The sequence below is a fragment of the Elaeis guineensis genome, chromosome 5 (genome assembly GCF_000442705.2).
Source record: "Elaeis guineensis isolate ETL-2024a chromosome 5, EG11, whole genome shotgun sequence".
Lineage (NCBI taxonomy): Eukaryota > Viridiplantae > Streptophyta > Magnoliopsida > Arecales > Arecaceae > Elaeis > Elaeis guineensis.
In genome coordinates, this window is record NC_025997.2 from 16031400 (window position 1) to 16054342 (window position 22943).

Here is a 22943-nt window from a genome sequence, read left to right on the forward strand (position 1 = left end):
CAGGGTTGACCCGGCTCTCGCGGGACAATGCCCCTAGGTAACTGTGCCGCATGTCCGTGTCAGAGCTGACAACGTCTGGCGGCCGTACGGCGGTTGGTGGAGTCGGCCGACCCAAGGTCGGTGGCCAACAGAGTGGCGTCGGACTCCTCCGTCGGTCGGCGAGCTTCAAGTGGGTCGGCTACCGGACCTCTGGGTTCAGTCGGTCGGGAATAGACCGTGGAATGGACGTGGTTAGCCGCTGATGGCGTCCGTTGGCCTGCCGCCCGACTTACGATCGGCCAGTCAGAGTCGTTCGTCGGGCCGTCGGTTAGTCGGTCGGGCCGCCAGCCGGTCGGGCCCTTCGATAGTCGGTCGGTCGGTCGGGGCCCCGAGGTCGGGCCCTCCGATAGTCGTCGGTCGGTCGGGGCCCCGAGGTCGGGCCCTCCGATAGTCGGTCGGTCGGTCGGGGCCCCGAGGTCGGGCCCTCCGATAGTCGGTCGGTCGGTCGGTGGGTATCCCCCAACAGATTTCAATCCTTTTCTCGTGTCTTAATATTTCACGTGCACCGCGAGGCAAATCAAGTGGCAGATCATTTAGCTCGCGAAGTTTTAGAAAATGATTTTACTTGGCATACATGGATTGCTTTTGATTATCATGCTCGATATCTACTTCAAGCTGATGCTTATGGAATATCGTTCCTTCGTGGTGCTTGAATGGGCTTGCCAGGTATTAACGTATGGCAATGACATCTGTTTTATATATTTCAAGTCTTATTCTCATGGTCTCTTTCTCGCATGGGCATTTACAATTCATTATCCGCTGCCTGAGGTGTTTGGTTATCTGTTTTTTTGAGCAATAGGGCTGGCTGGCTGAATCTTGTCTTCATGGATTTGTGTCATGTCTTTGCTGCTGCTTATTTGTTGAACAATGATGTCATGGGGCACACCTCTGTTACTATAACCGGTGGATGCTTCCTTATATGCACCCTTTCTTCGAACTATTATCTATATGAGATCCACCTAGAAGGCATTGCACCTTCCCCCATTCTTGATGATTGCTTGCCCCATAGCTGAGTTCATTCCACTCAAGTTGCTTTCAAAACAAGATCAGATGGCAATGTTCCGTTATTTCATGAGCTTTATCCAACTGATCTATAATTTTACACTTAGTTTTGCAAAATTAAAGTTGCTCTGTTTTTAGTTTACTCTTGAATGGAGCTGTCATTGCCCCAGCATGTAGCATCAATTCATGCGGCTGTTGCTGTTCCATGCTCCCTGCTTTACTTGGTTTATATGTCAATATTTAGTTGTTGCACTCAATCTTCTAACTTATGCTGCTCCCTATATTTGCTGCCATGTGAGATATTTCTTCACAGTACCAGCTTCTTCCTTTGGATCCAACCTGTTTCAGGAGGGGGGTAGTTATAGTGCTCATAATATGGAATTTTTTGACTGCGAGGAGAACTCAGTTGAAGATGTTGGTTGGCAGCATATTTTCTATGGGTTTAATTCTGTTTACATACTTTCGCTGCAATCAATCTATCATTGTGGGCCACTTTTATGTTCTCAATCCAGATTATAGTGCACTGATCTTTCATATTTTATGGTATTTTCTGCTGTCATAAACTTCTTCCTCTTCATATGCTCCTGATATATGTGTTTGATTTCAAAATAGGCCTTATTTTTCAACTCTTTTCTATTTATGTATACTGTATATCTAGACAATATTTCACCAATTGCTGTGAGCTCGTGGCATTCATTAGTCATTTTGTGCGTTGCGCCACAGCAGATTTGTATACTTTATGTTGCAATTATTTAATCTACTTGTTCTACTGGGAAAAAAAAAAAAAATCCAACCTAAAACATTTTGTATTAAATTCGAATTGCATTGGATTAGTCATGTAGGGTAGGGTCAATCCGGTTGAGTTAGATTATGCCATGTCAATTAAATTGAATCAAATTGGATTGAAATTTTAAGATATAAAAAATGTTTGAAATATTTCTACTGAATTAATATTTATTGAATTGAAGCATCCATTTTAAATCATTCATAAATTCCAATGGCATACACAATGTGATAAGATTAAAATTATAACCGCATAAACATATGATCGATATATAAAAATACATATATACATACATGCATGCATATGGATGTATGTGTGTATGTATTTGTACATATGTCAGCATGTATGTGTATTTATATGTATGTATGTATATATCGATATGGATATGTATAATTAAATGAGTGAAGTCAGGTTAGGTAGGGTTGGTTGGGCTCAATCCAAGTTTGGATTGGGTTAAAAGGTCAACCCCAACCCAGCCCTACTTAAGGCCATATAGAAATTTTTGAATCCAAGGTCAACTTAGATTTATAAAATCTCAATCCGACTCTACCTCGTAAGCATTTTTGGCATGTGATTTCAAGTTAAACTCAATCCGTTTTGCAACCATGCACAAGAAAGAGAGGATTAGTTCGTTGATCAAGGGCTGAAGTCTCCTTTTGTACTTCCAAACGCTTTGGACTTTGAAGCCCAAGTTGCCATCCAAATTGAAGCCCAAGCCATGGGCAAACGAAGCCACCGCTCGTATACTTAGTGCTCAATATTATAACTGAGGGTCATAGCAAAAGTCTTTACTCTTTTAAATTGAATCTGCTGCCTTGTTTAAAATAGTTAGAGGTTGTATCATCTGAACCATTAGTGGTGCACTTAACTAATACAGTCAAGCATATCCCATATCATGATATTAATGTAAAAAATAATCATGTTCGAGTTGATATTTCTTAATGAAAAGGAAAAAGTGTAGTTTAAATAAATTGTCAGTGCATCAAAATAGTTTCTAAAACTCTGAAATTTGTGCAACTTTTACATGAAGGATCAAAAGATTATGTACATGTCAAGCATAGAAATTATGCATGTTCCTTCTTCTATGCATTAATGCATATATATAACAATTCTAAGGGTCGATACAAGAAAAATGAAAGATTTCTCACTGGTTGCATATGCCACACAAGTGGTTGTCGGTGGACGGCCAATATTTTCTATCGAATGTAATGATTCTACAAGCATCCTAAAGTACTATAAAGAAATTAACAAGTGACATGAATATATTTCCTCGCTAGCCCACAAAAATATATTGCTTAGATCTGCAGCGAGCATGGTTGACATGATTGAGAAGGTTATTGATGTTAATAAGAGAACATATCATTGTAAGCTAGAGTTATGAAGAATAATATATCCTAACATGATGCTCTTTCTAATCAACCCAACTAGAAAGGAGATATATCAAAAATTATTAATTAAAAAGGATTTTCTAACATTTCTCTCTTCTTTCGATTTTTTATCAAAACTTTTTGCTCGCCGTAGACCTCCATTTTGCATCATTATCTTTTTTTTTCCCAATTTTAATGAATAAATCAGTTATATCCTTGCATGGAGTATGATTCATTGTTGAGGGAATTAAAATATATTTTCATTTGTTTAGTTATACTCCATAATATATTTTCATTTGTTTAGTTATACTCCATCAATAGTTTGTTTAAATGGATATGTCACAATATATTTGCTCTGAAGGAATTAAATTATAAGTATACGTTGTGTGTGTGTGTATATGCATAAATAAGAGAACAAACGACTGTAAATAATTTTTAGTAGTTTAGATGTAAACCATCGTTTCTTCTACAACCATTATTTGAAACTTGAGTGCTAAATACCTCACTCTACCAGAATACCTTTTTTTTTTTTTTGGTAACAGCACAACTTGAAATACATCTATCAAAATATATAATTACTGGTGGTGGCTCAAAGACCAGTTTGAACGAATGCAGAAAAACAATCTTAGGTTTCACATGAACAAGGTAAACATTGTTGAAATTATTGTTTTCACTCTTGATTTTTGCATGACTACTAAGTAATAATTCAAAATCTAGATCCTTATAAATAATGGTGTTGCGGTGCAATATTGCGATTATGAGTCAAAGGGTCGGATGACTTGGATGGTCGGCTTATGCCTCCGCACTCGTATATATAAGGTATTGTCCGTTTTGATCTCTGGCGCTGTCATATAGAGTCTCACAATTTTATTCTTTAAAAAACGCTTCACGGGAGGAAGAAGGCTCCAATTCATAGAAACCATACTTTCTCCTGACTTACAACCGATGTGGGACTAAAGATGTCCTCTCTACACTACAACAAACAGCATCTGATTTCATACATTGAAATGGATTTTCAACCAAGGGCTATTTTGTAAATGATTCCTAGTATACACCATCAACTGAATCCCAAGCCCAAAATTTACTGCTTTCCTAACCCGTATGGTAGCATGCACTCTCTCTCGTGCGCGCGAGTTCTTAACTTCTTGTACGTTCTCTCGTCATTTTCCAGTAGCAATGGCATAGGGCACAATGGGTTGGTGACCGTTGGGGCACTCAAGTACCTCATTTGAACCGAGTTTCCCAGAGATGCACTACATAAAACAGTAATGGGTTCTCATGGTCTCAGGCCAGAAAAGGTCGTTGGTCATTATTCCAACCCGGTCCAATCCTGTAAGCCCTAAAAGGAGCAGCGAGACTTGGCCCGTCTATAAGCTCTTTGCACGCTTGCACGTGTTGGGGGAAGCAATTGCGCCCCCGTGACAACGTGGACACGTACCATTGAAAGCCCGGGAGCAAGCAGTGTTGTTTCTCAAAAGTTAGACCTCCTGTCTACTGAAAGGAAGTTTCAGGACCCAGTGCAGGATCCACCGAAGATGCTTAAAATGATACGAAGTTATCAAAGCTGCACGACACATACATAGTTTGGACTACTGGCAACATGGTTAAAATGTTATAGGACTCGAGCTTTATACCTCCTTTTTTTTTTTTTCTCTATACGTGAGCTGGCACACATACATAAGCCCCCTAACCCCCTTGTTCATACATGATTAATAATTTCTGGGTGGCCAATCCTCCCATTTCATCAAAATAATAATAATAACTTGGATATGCACCAACCTCCGACAAGCTACTTAGATGATTACATACTGACATGATTTACCTTGTTAGCTTGACTCACTTAAGGGGATCCCCACTCATTTTTCTGAATCCATCCTTGGCCCTTCTTTCCCTCTTAGAAGCTAAGTACGAGACCAACAGTATCAAAGTGGAGCTGCGTGGCCATGGACCATGTGTTGGCTCTGGCAATCTGGATCCAAACTCTACAAAAAAAATCGTTGTCCAGGTCATACTTCGATTCTGGTCAAGTATCAGCACTAGTTCGGCCTAACCTCGGCATAAGTTAAATGTTTGGTTACATGCATTACCTTAAACCAAAGATAAACCTCCATTCAAGTGAGATACATAATGAAAGGTGTATTTGGATATCGAAAGATTATTTTAGTCTAATAAAACTCGCTGCTAAATTTTTTGGTGAGGTATTTCTTTTCTAGTAAGGTCGAGCTTTATATTAAGAACACGAGAAAGTAGATACCGTTGGGCTTTATATATATTATCCTTTCTCTGTTAGTTTCAGTTTTTCTGATGTGTTGATTGGCCACCATGAAATTAAAATCCATTATCCCTCTTACCCTCTGAGGCTTCCATGCCTCGAAGTTGTGGGATCCCCAGTGGTACTTGAGTATTTATAGATCTCTGTTCATCTATCAACTTAGGTTTTTAAGGCAAACATTGAGATATTATTGGTAAAAATAATAGATGTATTTGATTTGTGAATTTAGTTGAAATTGAAATTGGAACCAAAATGTACTGAAATGATCATATACTCTGATACTTTTAGTTCGTGATTAAAATTGAAATTAAAATATGATTTGAATATTAAGAGAAAGAAAATTCAAAAATTTAGACATTCACATTATTTTTAAAATCAAAATAAAAATAATTTTTTTAACCAAATATTTATATTAAAAATCATTCATTTTCATCTGCATTCCAGAGTCAAACTCTCTACGGTCAAATATACTCAAAACTTCTTACAGCTCCAGACATCATGTTCATTTGCAACAACTAATCATTTCTCTAAGTGATTTATCTAATCACTATAGGCTAAGGATTGGTTACGCTTCAAGTCCCCGTCATCATCATGTTCAGCTATTTCATTGTTATTATAATTTAAAAAATGGTACCCCAACAGAAGGTGTTATTGAGATAAGATCTAAGGTCGTCTTCATCCTACGCCAGAATGATGTGCTGCATCATGGAACCAACCAGGATTATTCTACCAAAAAAAAAAAAAACAAGACTAGAATTATCTGTTCATAATGCTTTTGCTTGATTTGTCTCATTTTATCTTGGTTTAAATTCTCCCTAAGGTTATCAATCAAGACTTTTTGTTACCAAAAAGGTTAAAAAAGCCAAGATTCCCTGGTAGCACAAACCAGTTCCATCCATGCCACCCCACACTCGCAATTACTATCAAATCCAACAACTGCTCAGTATCCTTTCAATCACTCACCCATCACTTTCCGAAGAAAGCCTCCACGTGACAACTCCCCCTCCCCAATGCCCTCTCGACAGCGAGTGTGCACCCTAGGAGTTACACCGACCGGCGGTGACACCACTCGACGTCCTTCTGCTCCTCCTCTCCTGCTTTATATCAATCAATCCGTCACCCATCAACTCCGTTCACCACCACGTACTCCCCAGACCCCCCGGCGCTGGCCACGACGTCAAGCGTCCGTCAAATCCAGGTGTCAAGACGTCACGTCGGGGTCTCGCCCTTTATAGCAAAATCAAAGTACTAGATTCGGTTCAAAGGTTTCTAAAAGAAGTAAAGAGAAACAAACCGAGTCGAGCCGAGATGAGCCGATGGCTCGGCTAATAGAATAGGGAATTGGAGATGGCTCGAGGAGCGGTGATCTCGATCTAGGGCCGTTGGATTAGTGGGGCCAGCTGTGGCCCAGTGGAAGTACGCCGGGTTTTTTTTTTTTTTTTTTTTTAAGGTCTGGGGATGGAGGGAACGAACGGGTTAAGGTGGAGGTCCCACATGTTGATGGACGTACGAGGTGACCAGTCGCTTTCCCCGCATGTAGAGCCGTGAGAATGGGGTGGTTAAGATTAATTGAAATGGTAAATGCCATGCAGGGCTTGTACGTTAAAATAAAATAAAATAAATAATAAATAATATTTCATCTCATTTTATCAATACCCATCTATACCATCCATTATTATAACATCAAACCTATATTTTTCAATTGACCATAATATTCTCCGTCGACCTTTCAGTTTAGATTAGAGCTCACCCTTGATATCCATATAGTAAATTATTTTAAAGTTAGATAGTTAATATAAATTTATTAAATTATTTTAAAATAGAATGGAATCTAATGTAGATTCAAAAATATCCAAGATCTAAATACCTATGTCTTAATCTCATCCCCATCTCCTTCTCCCATCCCTCTTCTTTATGATGGCTAAACAACCCTCATCGGTGACCCTCGACCACCATCTCACCGCCCCCCATCCTCTCAGTCACTACCGCTCCTTATCCTATTCTCTTCCTCTCCCCCTATCTTCTTTTCCCTCGTCCTCTTTTTTCTTACCTCTCTTTCTTTTTCTCTTGAACCTCTCTTTCCAAAGCTTAAGTAGGTGAGCGATGAGATATTTGGAGGAGAAGGCATTCATTCCTACCGTTAGTATCTTGAAGATGGTAAAAATACTTGAGAATACTCAAGAGCATAAGTTTAAGGAGGTGGGATAAGAGGTTATTATTTAGTGATGGGTCACCATCAACAGTAGCAATGTAGTCTTCACTAAGAGTTTGTTTGGTTTACAGAAAAATTTTTTCTTCTCAGAAATCAACTTTCTAGGAAGTAACTTCTTGAGAAGTTACTTCTTAAGAATATAAATTTGGCATATTTAATTGATCATGAAAAAATAATTTATTTCAGAGTAGTTTATATTTAGTTGAGCATCTATTTTTCTAGAAAATTTATATAAAATAACTATTATATCTTTAATAAATATAAGATCATATCTTTTTGCTCATAAATTTTGTATAAATAATAATATTATATTAATATAAATAAAATATTATATTATAATAATTTATTTATATTATAATAATTTATTATATTAATATAATACTAATATATATTAATATCATATCAATATTTTAATATAATAAATTTATTAATATAGATATAAATATAATATTAGGTTAATATTAGGTTAATATTATATTAATTTTGTGAGGATGACCATATAGAGATCTTGGCATATATCATTTTTCAGTATTTCATCTTAATTATCCATTAATATTTTATAAAATTTCAGCCATAAATCTTAAAAAAATATTTTTAGAGAGCAAAAAAGGCCATTAGTTCTCATTTCATGGGAAGTTCCAAAATCCATCTCTCCCATAGATTTATACTTTTCATGAAATATGATAAGTATCTTCGTATGAAAAGAGTTTATTTTTATTTTTTTTTCTCTTAAAATTTTAATCAAATAAAAGTACTATATTTTATTTCTCAAAAATTGCTATTTCCTCTATCCATTTTCCATGACATGAACTAAACGACTCCTAAGGTATAGGTTGGCTTGAATTTGGAATGGGATTGTATTTTTTCTAAAACAAATTCACAAATAAAAATTTTATTTTTTTTGGTAAACTTCTATAAGATCAGAGTATGGCTCTTTTCTCTTCCAATTCAACAAAAGTTTTAAACATCCATAGAAAAAACAGAACTTTTTTTATAGATAAGAGAAAATTCTATCACCAAAAAATTAAAATACCTAAAAATTATATAATTCAAAAATCTGAAACAATTAAAGAGAATGAAATGGTAATAAATAGAGAAAAACTCTATGCTTATAAGTATGGTATTTAGAAAACAAAATATCTACTTTCGCTTCAAAAAAGAGGGAGAGGAAAAAGAAAATGAAGATCAAGAGAGCAAGAAGAGATGAGGATAGGAATAGCAGCAGTTTGAGGGATTGGGGTAGTGGCAGCGATGGCCTAAGGTCGCCGGCAAGAATTATATGGCCATCGAGAAGGGTTAATAGAGGAGATAGGCTTAAAGTTAGGGCTTATATATTTTGATCAATAAACTCTTTTAAGTTTACATCCAATTTCATCTTATTTTAAAATAATCCAACAAACACACATCAGCTACCTAGCTAATTCCAAATAATTTGTCATGTAGGCATCGGAGGTGAACGCTGCCCCAAATTGGAAGATCAATGAGGGATATTACAATAAATTAAAAAATATATAGTTGATATTTTAGCAATTAAAGTTATATGGGGGTATTTACAAATTAAAATAAAATATAGGATAATATTAACTTTTTATATAAAAAAGTCTCCGAAAGGATTGGTTGAGCTCCGTGGAATCCACTTGATCTATAAGAATAATTAAAATATAAATTACCAAGTCAACATTAAGTAGATCATCTAAAATAATAAAAATATAAATCAGGTATTGAGGTTCTGAGTGGAAGGTCTGATACTTGACCAATTCATGAGGTGTCTTTCAGTAGGTCTCTATCCGTAGTCTACACTATGCATTGAATGTACGTAGGTAGTTGTAAATTATTTTTTTTGCAAGAGACTCTCCTTTTGTAAACCATTTATTTATTTTTCTTGATTTAAACAGTGGAAAAGAGCAGAGTAGCTAATAGAAACCAAAATATGAAATAGTTTTGGAGTAAATTATAAATTATCTTGATGGTCACATGCGCTTCTGGACTAAGCATCGCAATTATCGCATGGTCTCCCTCCACTTGTAGATGCAAGCAATTTGAAATACTAAATAAATCTCTCTTCTATTTTTTTTTCTTTGTTTTTTTAATCGCAATGTTTATAGTTTCATTGTTAATTTTAGAGATCTGTCAATAAGAAAGTGATGTTCCATCAAATTCTGCTTCTTGTTGAATTAGCTCTAAACAATGCTTCTTTTTTAATTTAAAAAAAATTATGGATGATGTGGAATCTAGGTGTTGATGTCATAATTAGACCAATTTTAGTTTTTTTTGGGTAAAATTAACCCAAGTTTAGTTGATTTTGGAGGTTAAAAGACGTTCAAAGATAGTTAAATTGATTTATTTCAATAGACCCACAGAGATCCTCATCACCAAAACATCTTCTTCTTTTTCTCTTTTTTTCTTTTTTTTTTGAGAAGATAATCAAAAAATCTTAAAAATTGTAATGATGCACTTTCAGTTGTAGAAAACCTTCTATTACTCAAATAATCTGCGAATAGTCAATTAAAACAAATTCAAAAAGCCTCAAAACTTAAATTGTCCGGAGATTATTTATCTCACTCCGTATATCAATCATATTTTTGTAAAATTGATGTTGCCAGTATTGTTGTGACAATAAAATATTTATGCTGCTCATTTAATTTAAAATGATTCAAGATGCATGGTAGCCTTGTGTAATTTTACATAACTTAATAGATTGTTTAGTGCTTTTTAATTCTGACTCATTTTAGAACTACTCAAGTAATCTAGTTATTTGAGTATCATATAAATAGATTTGTGTCAGTGTCATATCTTGGTCTATGTTTGAAACTACATCCAACCCTGTCAAAGATTTAGACTTAATTTTGAATTCATTGGTCCACATATAACGTATATAATTTTGTATTCAAGTAGAGGCGTCGTCTCTTGAGGCTAACCCCTAGTTTTAAATTCCCCCAACATAAGAGATAACATGCCCTTTTAAAAGTGTGCCCTTTTTGCTCCTATTGGCATATGAATATGGCACAGTATCATCTATGAAAAATCAAATGTTCCTCAAGGGGAATGATAAATATTATGCCAAAAAGCAAAGAAAAAAAAGACATTGACGGAAAGATTTTAAAACTGATGTTTCATAGAAAAAAAACTCGTTTGAATTCATATTTAAATTTTAAGCAGTTGAATTGGGCTCCTTTTTTTTTTTTTTTTAATAAACAAGGAACCCTATCTTATATTAAACATAAGCTAAAGTTACACGCTTAAAGTGGATATAGCAACTAAAACTTAAAGTTAATTATATGAATCATGATTCATGCCGGCATGTATTTAGTTCCATATCGATTATTCATCGAAAAAATTTTGATTACTTATGCAAGATCAAACAATCCAAATAATATCTTTTGACTGATTTTTTTGGGTGAGATCCTGCATTATTACAAATGATATCAGAGCGGAGTCGATCCATGACATATGTGGACTGGATACTGCAGTACTTGTTTATTGGGTTGATTATAGGTCGATTGTGGTATTTATGAATAAATGCATAAATTTGGATCTTAGTCCGATGAGGATGTCAGGATTTAAAAGGAATGAATGCGTAAAGATTCATATAAATGTATATTTAGTTCCACATCGATTATTCGGTGGAAAAATTTTAAATATTTATACAGAATAAAAGAACCCAAATACTATCTTTGACTGATTTTTTTGAATGAGACCATGAATTATTACACATATAGAGTATACAAAAGATGTAAAACCTTGCATCAGTCTCACAGAAATAGGATAAAAATAGAAAGTACCTCTGCAGTGTGAAAGAACAATTGTACAGCCACCTATGAAAACTATAAAGACTACATATGTAGCAATGCAGTAGTTCCATATGAAGCGAAGAAATGATCTGGCAGAACAGTCTCCTTTGTCCTAAGGAATGACAAAGAAACATCTACCAACATATTACCAGAATACATAAACAGAAACAGCATCTTCCTGGAATATGGCTGTGATAAAATCTTCCTGAGATATGGCAGTCATAATCAGCAAAGTTATGTAGAGAAGCAAAAATAGAGATCTAAAGCCCCATTATGAACTCCTCTAACCAGCATATCAATTCTCCCATCGAAACAGCAATAACCAGCCACGCAACAGTTACAAACCTGGAACATAATCCATAGTGGAATTGGGCCATTCAATCATAGCATCATGCGTAAAAATTATCCTTTCTCCCACGACTCATACTGCTACTTTCATTCGGCAACATTAGTCGAATTAAAGAAAATATTCGAACTTATAATTGCTTGGTTTATACTGCTATTGGTCAATTGAAACTGAGTGGACCGACCGTCGCTCACATCAAAACAATAAATCATGAACATTAAAAAAAAGAAAAAGAAAAAAAGACGGGCATGTGGTAACATTCCAAGCACTCAAAGTAACTTTCAAGCAAGACGACTTCCTAAAATTTTGAATAATTAATAAGCTAGTTGCGACCTACATGAGCAAACCTAAAAGAAATCAAGGTAACTCTCACCTGACGTGACTCTTGACCGCCTAAAGAATCTTAACGATCTTTATGGGTTAGAAGAAGGTTGGCTTTGTTTTCTCTTTGGTGCCTATTTCATCCGACGCCTTTCTTTACGCGCTCACTTGGCTCATAAGGTTCCGGTCGCCATCAATAATATTCTGAAGGATATATATCACACTAAAATCTTGCTTGCGTTGCTAGATCCAAAATTCCATTAGACCATAAATTAAATCAATATAACTACTAACAATATTGTATTATAGATTGAATTGCATCTATATTTATAAGCATTTAGAACTATCTTTTAAGCGGACTAATTTGAATCTTTAAAAAAAAAAAAAATCAAATTTACTCAAAAAATAATTTTAAATATTTATAAATAAAAATTTAATTCATCTTATAATTTAATATTTTAATAATTATATGATCTATTTTAAAAAATTTTAAAATTTTGATCCAATCAAATAAATAGGTCTGAACCACAGTACCAACAGCAAACATGGTTCTTAAAAAAAATTAAATTATAATAGCCATCCTAAAATTTTGAGATAACTACATATTTTCATCTGGTGTTCTAGAAATATATATTTTATTATTTAATTTTTGCTATATACATAACATATAATTTCTTCAAATATTTTTTATTAAATAAATTATTAATTTATTTAATAATTTTTATTAATATCATCATTTTTTAATATATTTAAATTTTAAAATATTTTATATTTTTTTAAAATTTAAAATTTAATATTTAATTAAAAATTTATATGTATATTTCTGAAATGGGTAGCAACATGAAATTATCCCTAACCTTCGGAGAGATCAGGATAATTTAGTTAAAAAAAAAAAAAAAAAAAAAAAAAAACTGATCTCTATTGCGCGTTGCTGACGTAAGGAAGAGAATCCTCGGCGAGGGAGCAAACGAGAGAGAGGGAGAGGAGTGAGGTGGTGGTTGTATTGTATATTGTGGTGATTTGCATTGAAAGCAATCGAATCCCTTTGGGCTTTCCAAGTTACGATGTAATCCCGGAAATCGATGCGCTACCGCCATTTTCCAAAGTCCAAACATCCACTCGATCGTAGCGATCGCGAGACGGGATACGTCTCCCCGTGACTTACGCTGCTCCGCTCTCCCCCCAACGCCTCTCGCTCGGCTCGGCAGGGCAGCGTAGCCACGACGTACCGCCATTAGATTCCGTGCTCCTCACGAGATTGCCTTCTTTCTGACTGTCTCACTACGGGGAAAGCCGCTTCGCTCGGGTCCGACCGTTTACTCAAGACCAGTCCTCAATCACGTGAGACTCACGTGGAGGAGATCGATTTGTCCTGCCCCCTAACTCTACCCCTGCAATGGGGTATTTGGCCGTTGCTTGCAAGGTAGGATTTTGCCTCATGGTGTGTTGGGTGATTGATAACTTGTGTTGGGTACAGCTCATGCACAGGTGGAGATCAATAGGAAAGAGGGTCTGGTAGATGATTGTGATTTGATGGACAGGTGGGTTGTATATATCCAAACTCTCTGAGGCTGGTCCTTGTCTAGCTCAAATAATTTTAGGTCTTGCACATTGTCATTTTAGGTCTTAATCCATCAAAAAGGAAGGCAGGTGACTGAGGGGAGTAGGCTTTGATGTGTTTGGAGTTGGAATTGTCCGAACTGACCAGAGATATGAGTGGGATCTAGGTTTCACCTTTTGGATTGTCCCCTTCTTTGTCCATCTAAACCATGAAACAAGAGACTAGTTTGGTAGTCTGTCAGATATACGAGCGAAAACAGGATACCTGTGTGATAAAATGGGTTTCATGCATCTTCGCTTCCTATTCAACCTTCAACTTTGATTACTTCATTAGAGATGATTTGTTTCAAGTTCAACTTTAGAGACTGTTTGGTAGGAAATGATATTTTATATCATTTCAGTGACGTAAGATAAATGATGTGATCATTTTGTTTGGTGTTATAAAATTACATTAAGTGATGAAGGATTCGGTGATAAATTCAGTGATAGCATCACTGCACAATGTAGTGATGCTATCACCACACATACTCCAAGTGATAGTACATCACCGGATTCTAGTGATACGCTGAAATTATTTTAGAATAAAAATATATCTGGTCAGTAAATTGAGAAAAAAATAAAAATTTTTATTATTTTTTTTATAGATGTCTATCTACTAGATATCAATTTTATTTTTATTGACAGATTTACTTAAATGATATGGATATTATTTATTTATTTATTAGATATCTATTTTATTTCTATAGATAGATATGATTAATTGGCATGGATGGATCATGTTAAATTCTTCATGCTTTTTTTTTCTCATTTTATTTTGATGGACTAAATTATTCTCAATGGGAAGTCCTGATGTTGATGATTAAAATTGATTGAGCCTAATCAAATCTGATTATATATAATATTATTGTAATATTATTTTAATAACTTTATTAAAATAAATATCTATAATAATAATAAATAAATAAATAAATAATATTATTACTATTGCTATATATTTTTATGAGAGTTGTGAACGAAGAATATTTAAATAAGTTATAAAATAATTATTATGTACTAATATATAAGGCTATTTATGATATTTTATATATTATCACTATCACTATTTGGTGATATACCAAATACAGTAAAGTTTTATTTCCAGTGATATACTAAACATGGTGATCACATACATTCTAATATTTGCATATCATTCCAGTATTCATATCACTCTAGTGATCACATCACCTCAGTGATTATATCACCGGTGATATACCAAACAGCACTTATATATTTTTTTAAAATATTTAACCTGTCATATAATACACCGAAAATTTTAAAAAAGTCTCTCAAACTTATATCGTAGAAAATATGCCACATCTATGTTTAATTCCACATTTCTTGTTTGCTTTCTTAATATCATGTCAATGATAAAGGAAAACATCTTAAAATGGAAAAAGCATTTGCAAAAGATGGAGAATGATGAAAGAGATCAGAATTGTAGTGCAGGGTTAAGAAAAATGAAATATGATTTATCTTCAATGAATCAATTTCAAATTTGTAAGGTTTTCAAAATTTAAGGACGAATCTTGTCTGCTCCATCATAACCTAGATGTCGGCTTTAAATCAATCTTTGGTTAAGATGATAAGGATCATAAAATCATGAAGGCTTATGCCTACTGAATTGATGCTAACCTGGATCCTAGAAAGTGACGGAACATGAGAAATTTTGCCACATTCTTACCATAATTTCCTGCATTATGACTTTTGAGCCAGGCAAAGTGCAGAATTCACCTTGCACTTTGGTGCTATTTGCAGCGCGCCCCGCCGCACCCCCCCCCCCCCCCCCCCCGCAACCCAAGCGGTCGCACTAATTTAACAGTCCACATCTTATTGTCCCTCACCTCCCCAATGCAAGCAGAGCCTCGGAAATCCACTTGGTAAGATCAAAACTATGAGTACGAGAATTGGCGTGACCCTGCTCACTCCCCTCTCTCGAGAAAGAAGGCAACACCTTCTCAGTTTCCAAAGCGCCAAATCTAAACCCAAGCTGGGAAGCAAAACAAAGCCCGGTTAAGTCCCCTAGGCCATCTCGAGAATGGACATCTCTAGATCCATATCAATAATGAAATCCCCCTGCTCAGATAAATGAGAGTGAAAGGGGGGAAACCTTCCTCTCCAACTCATCAATCCCAACGACACCAAGGCTTAATACCCCTTTCCGATCCCCATCCAGGTGGAGGACCCTCTAAATACACCCCCATTTCTTACAGCTAGTGCTCATTTCTCACTGATATAAAAACACGGTAAGCGCATCTAAACAAGAAGAGAAGCTGGTTATCAAGTTCCTAGAATAATGGGAGCAAGGAAAGGAAGCACGAAAGAAACCAATTTCCTCTCTGTCTCTCTCTCTCACTGTTGAACCACACATCAAACCCCAAAACACACTTCCCATCACTTCACACAGTCCAATGCTCCCACCTCCCATCATTTTCAGTTAGACAGGTTTAAAGGAAGGGAAAGGGAGGAGATACATAAACCAAGGAGTGAGACATTGAGAGGTTTTGTGACACCTCACACATTCCCATGCACACACTACCCCACACTTCTCTTTCCATCTCTCTATACTTCCCCTTTGGCCACCATGTCTGTGCTCTATGTTATCTGCGGTAATGCTCACTCTCCCATGAATTATATCGCTCCACGGCTATAAACGTTCCTCTAAGGGTTACCCGAGAGCTTAGCCTCTGTACCCCTCTGGCCTATCTGTTATCTTTCGAAAGGTAGTTTCTTGGGTCTTTTCTCCTTCTTATTTCCTTTGCGATGTTTTCACACCACCATCTGTGTCTTGTTGGTTGACACAGTAGTTAGGACGTGATAGCACCCATCTTTTCTTGTCCATCAGATACTGATGTCTTATATCTCACTTGCCTCGCTCAAGTCCTCTTGACACTTCCTCTCTCTCTCTTTCTTTCCTACCAATCTTATCAATGACAAGAGGGTGTTGAGAACTGCGGTTTGGAGGGTTAGGGTGCTTTCTTCTTCATTATTGGTAGTGCTCGAGGAGGAGATAGGATCACTGGGTATGGACGTGATGAAGAGGAGGAAGGCGATGTGGCTCTACCCAAAGGTGGTGGGCTTCAATCCTCCTGAGAGATGGGGGCACTCGGCCTGTTTCTTTGAAGGGGTTGTTTATGTTTTTGGGGTAAGTATGAAATGAATCCTTAGTTGCTGCCTGTTCCCCTTGATATGGTATTTCTTGCTAGATTGAGTTCCTTTCTATTAGCTTCCGCATTTTGTCCTTGGTATATTAAGTAAAGAATAATTCATGATCATCAAAAGTTTTAGATTTTACTTCGCTTATGCTTTGAGTATTTAGAATAGTTATTGGCAACTTAATCAAGCTATGCTTTCTCTGCTACAGGTTTTGATTTACCTTTTCCCTGCTACTTACCTTTATATTGTTATTTGTGAAGTTTAAACCTTTTTGTAGTCTTATATACGTTGGTGCTTTTTCTGTCTGTTGATTGATTTTAGTGTACTTAATTTAGCAGGCCAAGCCAGGAATGCTTTACATCCCAGTGTTTTATTAAACTTTGTCTTGCTGCCTATTTTTGTAGTGTTATTTCTTGGAGCTTGTGCCGCTTTAGTCATATATTCTGCACTGTATGTATTGAACTTCAGTTTAATATATTTATTTTCGAGTTATTCGAGGTAGACACGTTTTTGGTTCTTAGCCTGGTTCTTTTTATTTTTCCCTTAAAAGAAGAGATAGGATTTCTACATGTTTCGTAATTTTTTTTATAAAAAAACCCTTTTTTTTTTTCATCTTATCATATAACTAATACAAGAACTTTCTGGTTAGAAAATAATTTTGGACATATGTTAAAAACTATATATTTGGAGTTGAGTTGAGTTTATTTCCTCGTTTTCTTCTAGATCTGTTTTAATATGTATATGTTTTTTATGTTCTTTCGGTGGAATGGTGCCCTGTATTTGCTCTCGTAAGTAAATTAATTTAACTTAGCAGAAAACATTATTTGTGCCATTAACTTGTCTTCCTTCTCGTCGTCTGTTCAATATCCATACCGAACGAGATCTATTAAGTTCACTTGCATTCAGATAACCTCAGTAAAAACCAGTTTAGTCTCTCAAATTTGGATTATTTACTATCTTGTAAAAAGTAGCTAAAGTTAAAATTTAATGCAAACCGGTTGGTGAATAGATTTTGCTAGATGTCCATGAAGCTTGTAGCTGTAAGTCCTGTTTTCTCATCTCTTTCCTTTCTTTCTTGTCTTTTTTTTTTTTTCTCTCAAGACCAGTGTTTTCTTACTAAATTAAATACTACATTGAGCTAGGACAATTAAAAGTCCTAGGTAGAGAAGAAATTTGTGTTTGATTGGTGACTTTGTCCTTTTTCTCTTGAGTACAGAAAAGTGTAAGGGAAGGGGAGGAAGCAGAGGTCTTTCTAGGTTCTAGATCACTGTTGGCACACAAAGTCAGAGAGAGAGAGAGAGAGATAACAACCATGGTGAGAGGGAGTGTGATACCTTTGTTCTTGTAACTTTTTTTTAATAACTAATGGCTTCTCTATACATTTTGCTAAATCTGTTATCAGAGACAGAAGCAAATGTAATTAGATTTGGATTCTGTACAAGTATGAACACTTTCATCTCTTATCCCTGCAGGGCTGTTGCGGTGGATTACATTTTAGTGATGTCCTCACTCTTGATCTAGATACCATGGCCTGGAGCTCCCTTGTTACAACTGGTCAAAAACCTGGAAACCGAGACAGCCACAGCACGGCACTCGTAGGGCACAAGATGGTGGTATTAGGAGGTACAAATGGTTCGAGGAAGGTGAATGATCTTCATATATTAGATTTGCGGACAAAGGAATGGAGCAAACCCAATTACAAAGGCACCCCACCTTCACCTCGTGAAAGCCACACTGCCACATTGGTAGGAGATGATAAACTAGTTATATTTGGAGGAAGTGGAGAAGGGGAAGCAAATTACTTGAATGATGTTCATATACTGGACTTGAAGAGCATGACATGGACTTCTCCGGAAGTGAAAGGTGATAGACCTGCTCCAAGAGATAGCCACACTGCAGTTGCAGTTGGCAATAAGCTTCTTATGTATGGTGGTGATTGCGGTGATCGTTATCATGGAGAAGTTGATGTATTTGATATGGACACAATGACTTGGTCAAGGGTAAGGATTACTCATCTTTTTCTCATCTTAACATCCTTTCTGCCATATTTATGTTTTTTCCTTCCATATTAAGGCACCAGTTGAAGGAATGTGATCCATTGAATGGATGCCTGAAACAATTACAAATAAAAACAACTATTGCTTGTACATCATGTGGATTGTAATTGTCTCTTTATTAGCTCATGTCTTATTATGCGTGTGTCTTTGCCTATCAGCATATAGTTTGATTAGTAATGTCAACAATTGCCAAGTTTTGCATGCATCTCAATATAAGGCGAGTGAGAGTCGGAAGGATGGAGGGAGGGGGGTAATGTGTTGAAGTTATTGTTAAAAGGATAACCGAAATCAACCTCTGAATATTGATTACAATTTATATTTCATAATGTAAATTCATTCACTAGTGTCCAAATTCATTTCAATACTACCTTGACAGATCCTTCTATGGAGTATAATTGTTGAATTTCCATATTTCTAGGATGGTCCTGGATTTGGCATTTGAATTATTTATATTGGTATTTTAAATGCAGCATTTTGTTGTCATGTTCATTTAAAGCAGCATAAACTTTGATAGAAGATTCATGGTCTGCTGCATAATTTGAACTCAAACATCAGCCATTGCTATGGCTACTCTAGCTGCAGGGCAATCCCATCTGCTTCAAAAATGGCACCTAAGATATCACTATAGTTTCATTCTATCTGGTCAAGAAATTACTGAATCTTAATTCTGTTGGACAGTCTTAGCGAGACTGTTGCTCTAGAGATTCATGTGATGTCTTCTCTGATTCATATTATCAAATCTAAGTGCCTTCTCATGCCTGCATTGCTGTCCTATCCTCCAGCAGATAGCCCAATGAATCACATGGGAAAGCACCATGGTTGCATTATAAAAGTAAGATTAAAAAGGAACATTTCTGGCTGGCCAAGTGGCAAAGCTTTCTCACTTAGCTATGACGCTGGTCGTGCTCTCTGCTTTAGGATTATTCTGCTAAAATTAGGGCCTGAACAAGTGAATTTCGCTCTCGAATCTCGTGATAATTATATTTTGTTACAGTTGGCTGTTCAAGGATCTTCACCTGGAGTCCGAGCAGGCCATGCAGCAGTTAATATTGGGACTAAGGCTAGTATCCAGTGAAGTATCAGAAGCCAGCAAGTTTTGTTTGGTGATTTCTGAGATAAAAAGCTCATTGATTTTTTTTCTGCTTGTAATGTAGGTCTGCATTATAGGGGGAGTAGGTGATAAACAATATTATAGTGATGTTTGGGTTCTCGACTTGGGCACTTGTTTATGGGCACAACTTGATATATGTGGCCAACAACCACAAGGGCGGTTTTCTCATACTGCTGTAGTCACTGGCACTGATATTGCTATATATGGAGGGTAAGTCTCTGTGTCCAATGCCTCTACATTATAGTTTGAAGAGATCAATATGCTTTTAATGTGTCAATGCTTCAAATAATTGTGCTTTGCATTAACAGTTGCGGGGAGGATGAACGCCCTCTCAATGAGGTACTGATTTTGCAGTTAGGGTCTGAGCACCCTAACGGTCGTTACAACATTTCCATGTGCAAAATTTTTGGTAACCACTGGAATCAAGAAAAGCGGAAATTTTTTAGAGGAACAGAAAATTTGGTAAGTGACAATTAGATTTTCAAGTACTAAGACCTAATAACATGAAGTGGGTCTGTTTCATCATTTTTTACTTACAAAGTTAGCTATCGTATATGATTGTACTGCAGAAAAATGTGGTTCTGAAAAGTGGAGAACTTTGTCAGCAATCTCGTGAAGTGGAGGCAGAACCAAGGAACTCTCTTTTACGTGGTTTGGGTAAGCCTTGTTCTATATTGAAATGAGTATATACTGTCCACATGCAGAGTTTCATACCCAAGATTTGCTTTTAACCTCAGATAATATGAAAGCAAAAAGGAGGAAAACTGGAGATGCTAGAGTGTGGGAAATTGAATCAGAACAGGAAGAACATTCTCTGTCGCTTTCTCAGCACTCATCTCCTTCACTATCCGATCAAGAGCAAAATACCATCAAGAAATTGTCGACTTCTGCCAATGACTCCATTCGACCCTCTCAACAAGTTGTTCACCACAAGCTACATCATCAGAGGGAGCCGTTAAATGGTGTTCAAAGGACTATTTGGATGGACATATATCCGGTGGAGAATCCCCAAGACAGCCAAAGACAACACAATTTCTTCATGCTTTTCCGGAAGCAAGGCAAGAAGTTCAATTTCTAGCTGTAGATCAAAAGCCACAGCCAAGGCCTGCTGTTCTTCCATTGGTAGGCTATTGTTGCAACAATTCATCCTCTTCGACAAAATCTCTCTCTCTCTCTCTCTCTCTCTCTCTCTATATATATATATATATATATATATATATTATATGTGTGGCAATTCTCATTTGTTTGTTTACAGATTGGAGCTGAGGTTCATGGCATGGTGGATGGAGCATTTGACTCGGGGTACCTTATGACTGCTTATGTTAATGGCCAGATTCTCAGAGGTGTCTTGTTTGCTCCCGTAAGATATATACTCTCTCTGCCTTACCGAATTTAAAATAAAACTAAGGTCATGGTGAAGCGATCCTAATATCTGTTGGTCATGGAACTGCGATGATCAGGGACCAGGTGTAGGAGCTTCAAGGCCTGCAGTACATTCTCAGTGTCTAACAGGCTCCACTGCTGTTTCACAGCATTGTTCAACTGCTCCCACTCATGCTCTTCCCATCCATAGCAGGCAACATCCACAACCGACCACCTTTGTGCTGCCTGAATGCAGGCATCATGGGCGGCAGACGCACCGAGACAAAGCCCAACCAGCAAAGCTTAACAGTGATCTACAAGGTGTTGTCCTGACTCTGGGAGGACCTGGGGGAGGCAGTGGACCTTAGAACTGAACTACAACACTCGTGAAGTCTTTTTGAATTGACGTGTACTGTAAATTCTAATATTGGAAATAAGAATAGAAGTTTTTGAGTTGTTTAGCTTTAGGATTTGTTGTTGCAGTTGGTTTTGTTCCTTTGCCCTTGTTCCCTTTCTGCAGGGCATCCTTGGCGTTTTATTGTTAATCTTACATATAAATATTGATTTGGATGTAGTTTGCTTGCGAGCGATCGGCTGGTGTTTGGTCAATTGGTTTGCAGTCATTTTGTGATGGCCAATCTAATAAGTTGTACCTGACTGATTGTTATAAGCTTTTATCTGTGAGTGCTACCATTAGCTGCGGTTATTACTCTCCTTCCTACTCCAAAAGTGGTGGATCTTTTGAAGTAATATTTCCAGTGGTGGTTATATTTTTGTGAATTGACTTAGTTTATGTCAGTATTTTAAATTAATGGTGCTGCCTGAACAGAAGATGGTGAGGGTGGATTGCTGTTTGGGTTTGGGTGGTTTCTTTGATCCTGGCTGCGGTTCACTGCTTTTTAACACAAGAACTTGATGGAAGCACGGTTGTAGGTTCGGTTTTTTTTTTTCTAGATGAATTTGTGACTTGAGATCAGCTTTTTTTCCTCGACCAGCTCTATTCTCGGCCAAAAGAACAAAATAGAAAAAAAACATCATTGAAATTTTTTTAAAAAAGCATTTCCCTCTCAGCTATTTTTTTTTCAGAATAATTACTTCTCTCTCATAGTCATACTTAGAACTAATCATTTGACGGTTCCTCCGCAATCCATATGGTCTCTTAAAAAATTAATTATTTTAACCATAAATTTAGGTTGCTTAATTGAAAATGAAAGGCTTCAGGTTTTAATACTAGCCATAAACCTATCTTTTGGATGGTTTAAGGACACCTATTTACATACCACAAGTTTGAACAAATAACTTGTAGACTTCGTGTGAATGTACTATATTGTTGATCTTTAAGATATAATTCTAACATATAGGTGATTGAGATATCTTTTCTCTTTTTTTTTTTTTCTTAGGGAAGGGGAGATTGGAATTGCCACCCAATTTTATTAAAAGCTGAAATTATTAACAAAAATATCTAGTAAGCAGCAATAGGGGTGTTAAGGCTCTATTGTTATTTGACAGAGAATCAATGGAGTGCAT

At 36.3% G+C, this 22943-nt stretch overlaps 1 protein-coding gene across 1 annotated transcript; it reads left to right on the forward strand.

Annotated features, from left to right (window-relative positions):
* The first annotated feature begins 16024 nt into the window (after positions 1 to 16024).
* LOC140858097 (uncharacterized) lies at positions 16025 to 22006 on the forward strand. Its single transcript, XM_073257623.1, is given in 10 exon segments — positions 16025 to 16875; positions 18359 to 18886; positions 19938 to 20003; positions 20098 to 20264; positions 20363 to 20516; positions 20624 to 20711; positions 20792 to 21031; positions 21034 to 21176; positions 21310 to 21414; positions 21515 to 22006. Coding segments are annotated over 10 exon segments (1881 nt in total). The 5' UTR covers positions 16025 to 16755; the 3' UTR covers positions 21785 to 22006.
* Positions 22007 to 22943: the final 937 nt, after the last annotated feature.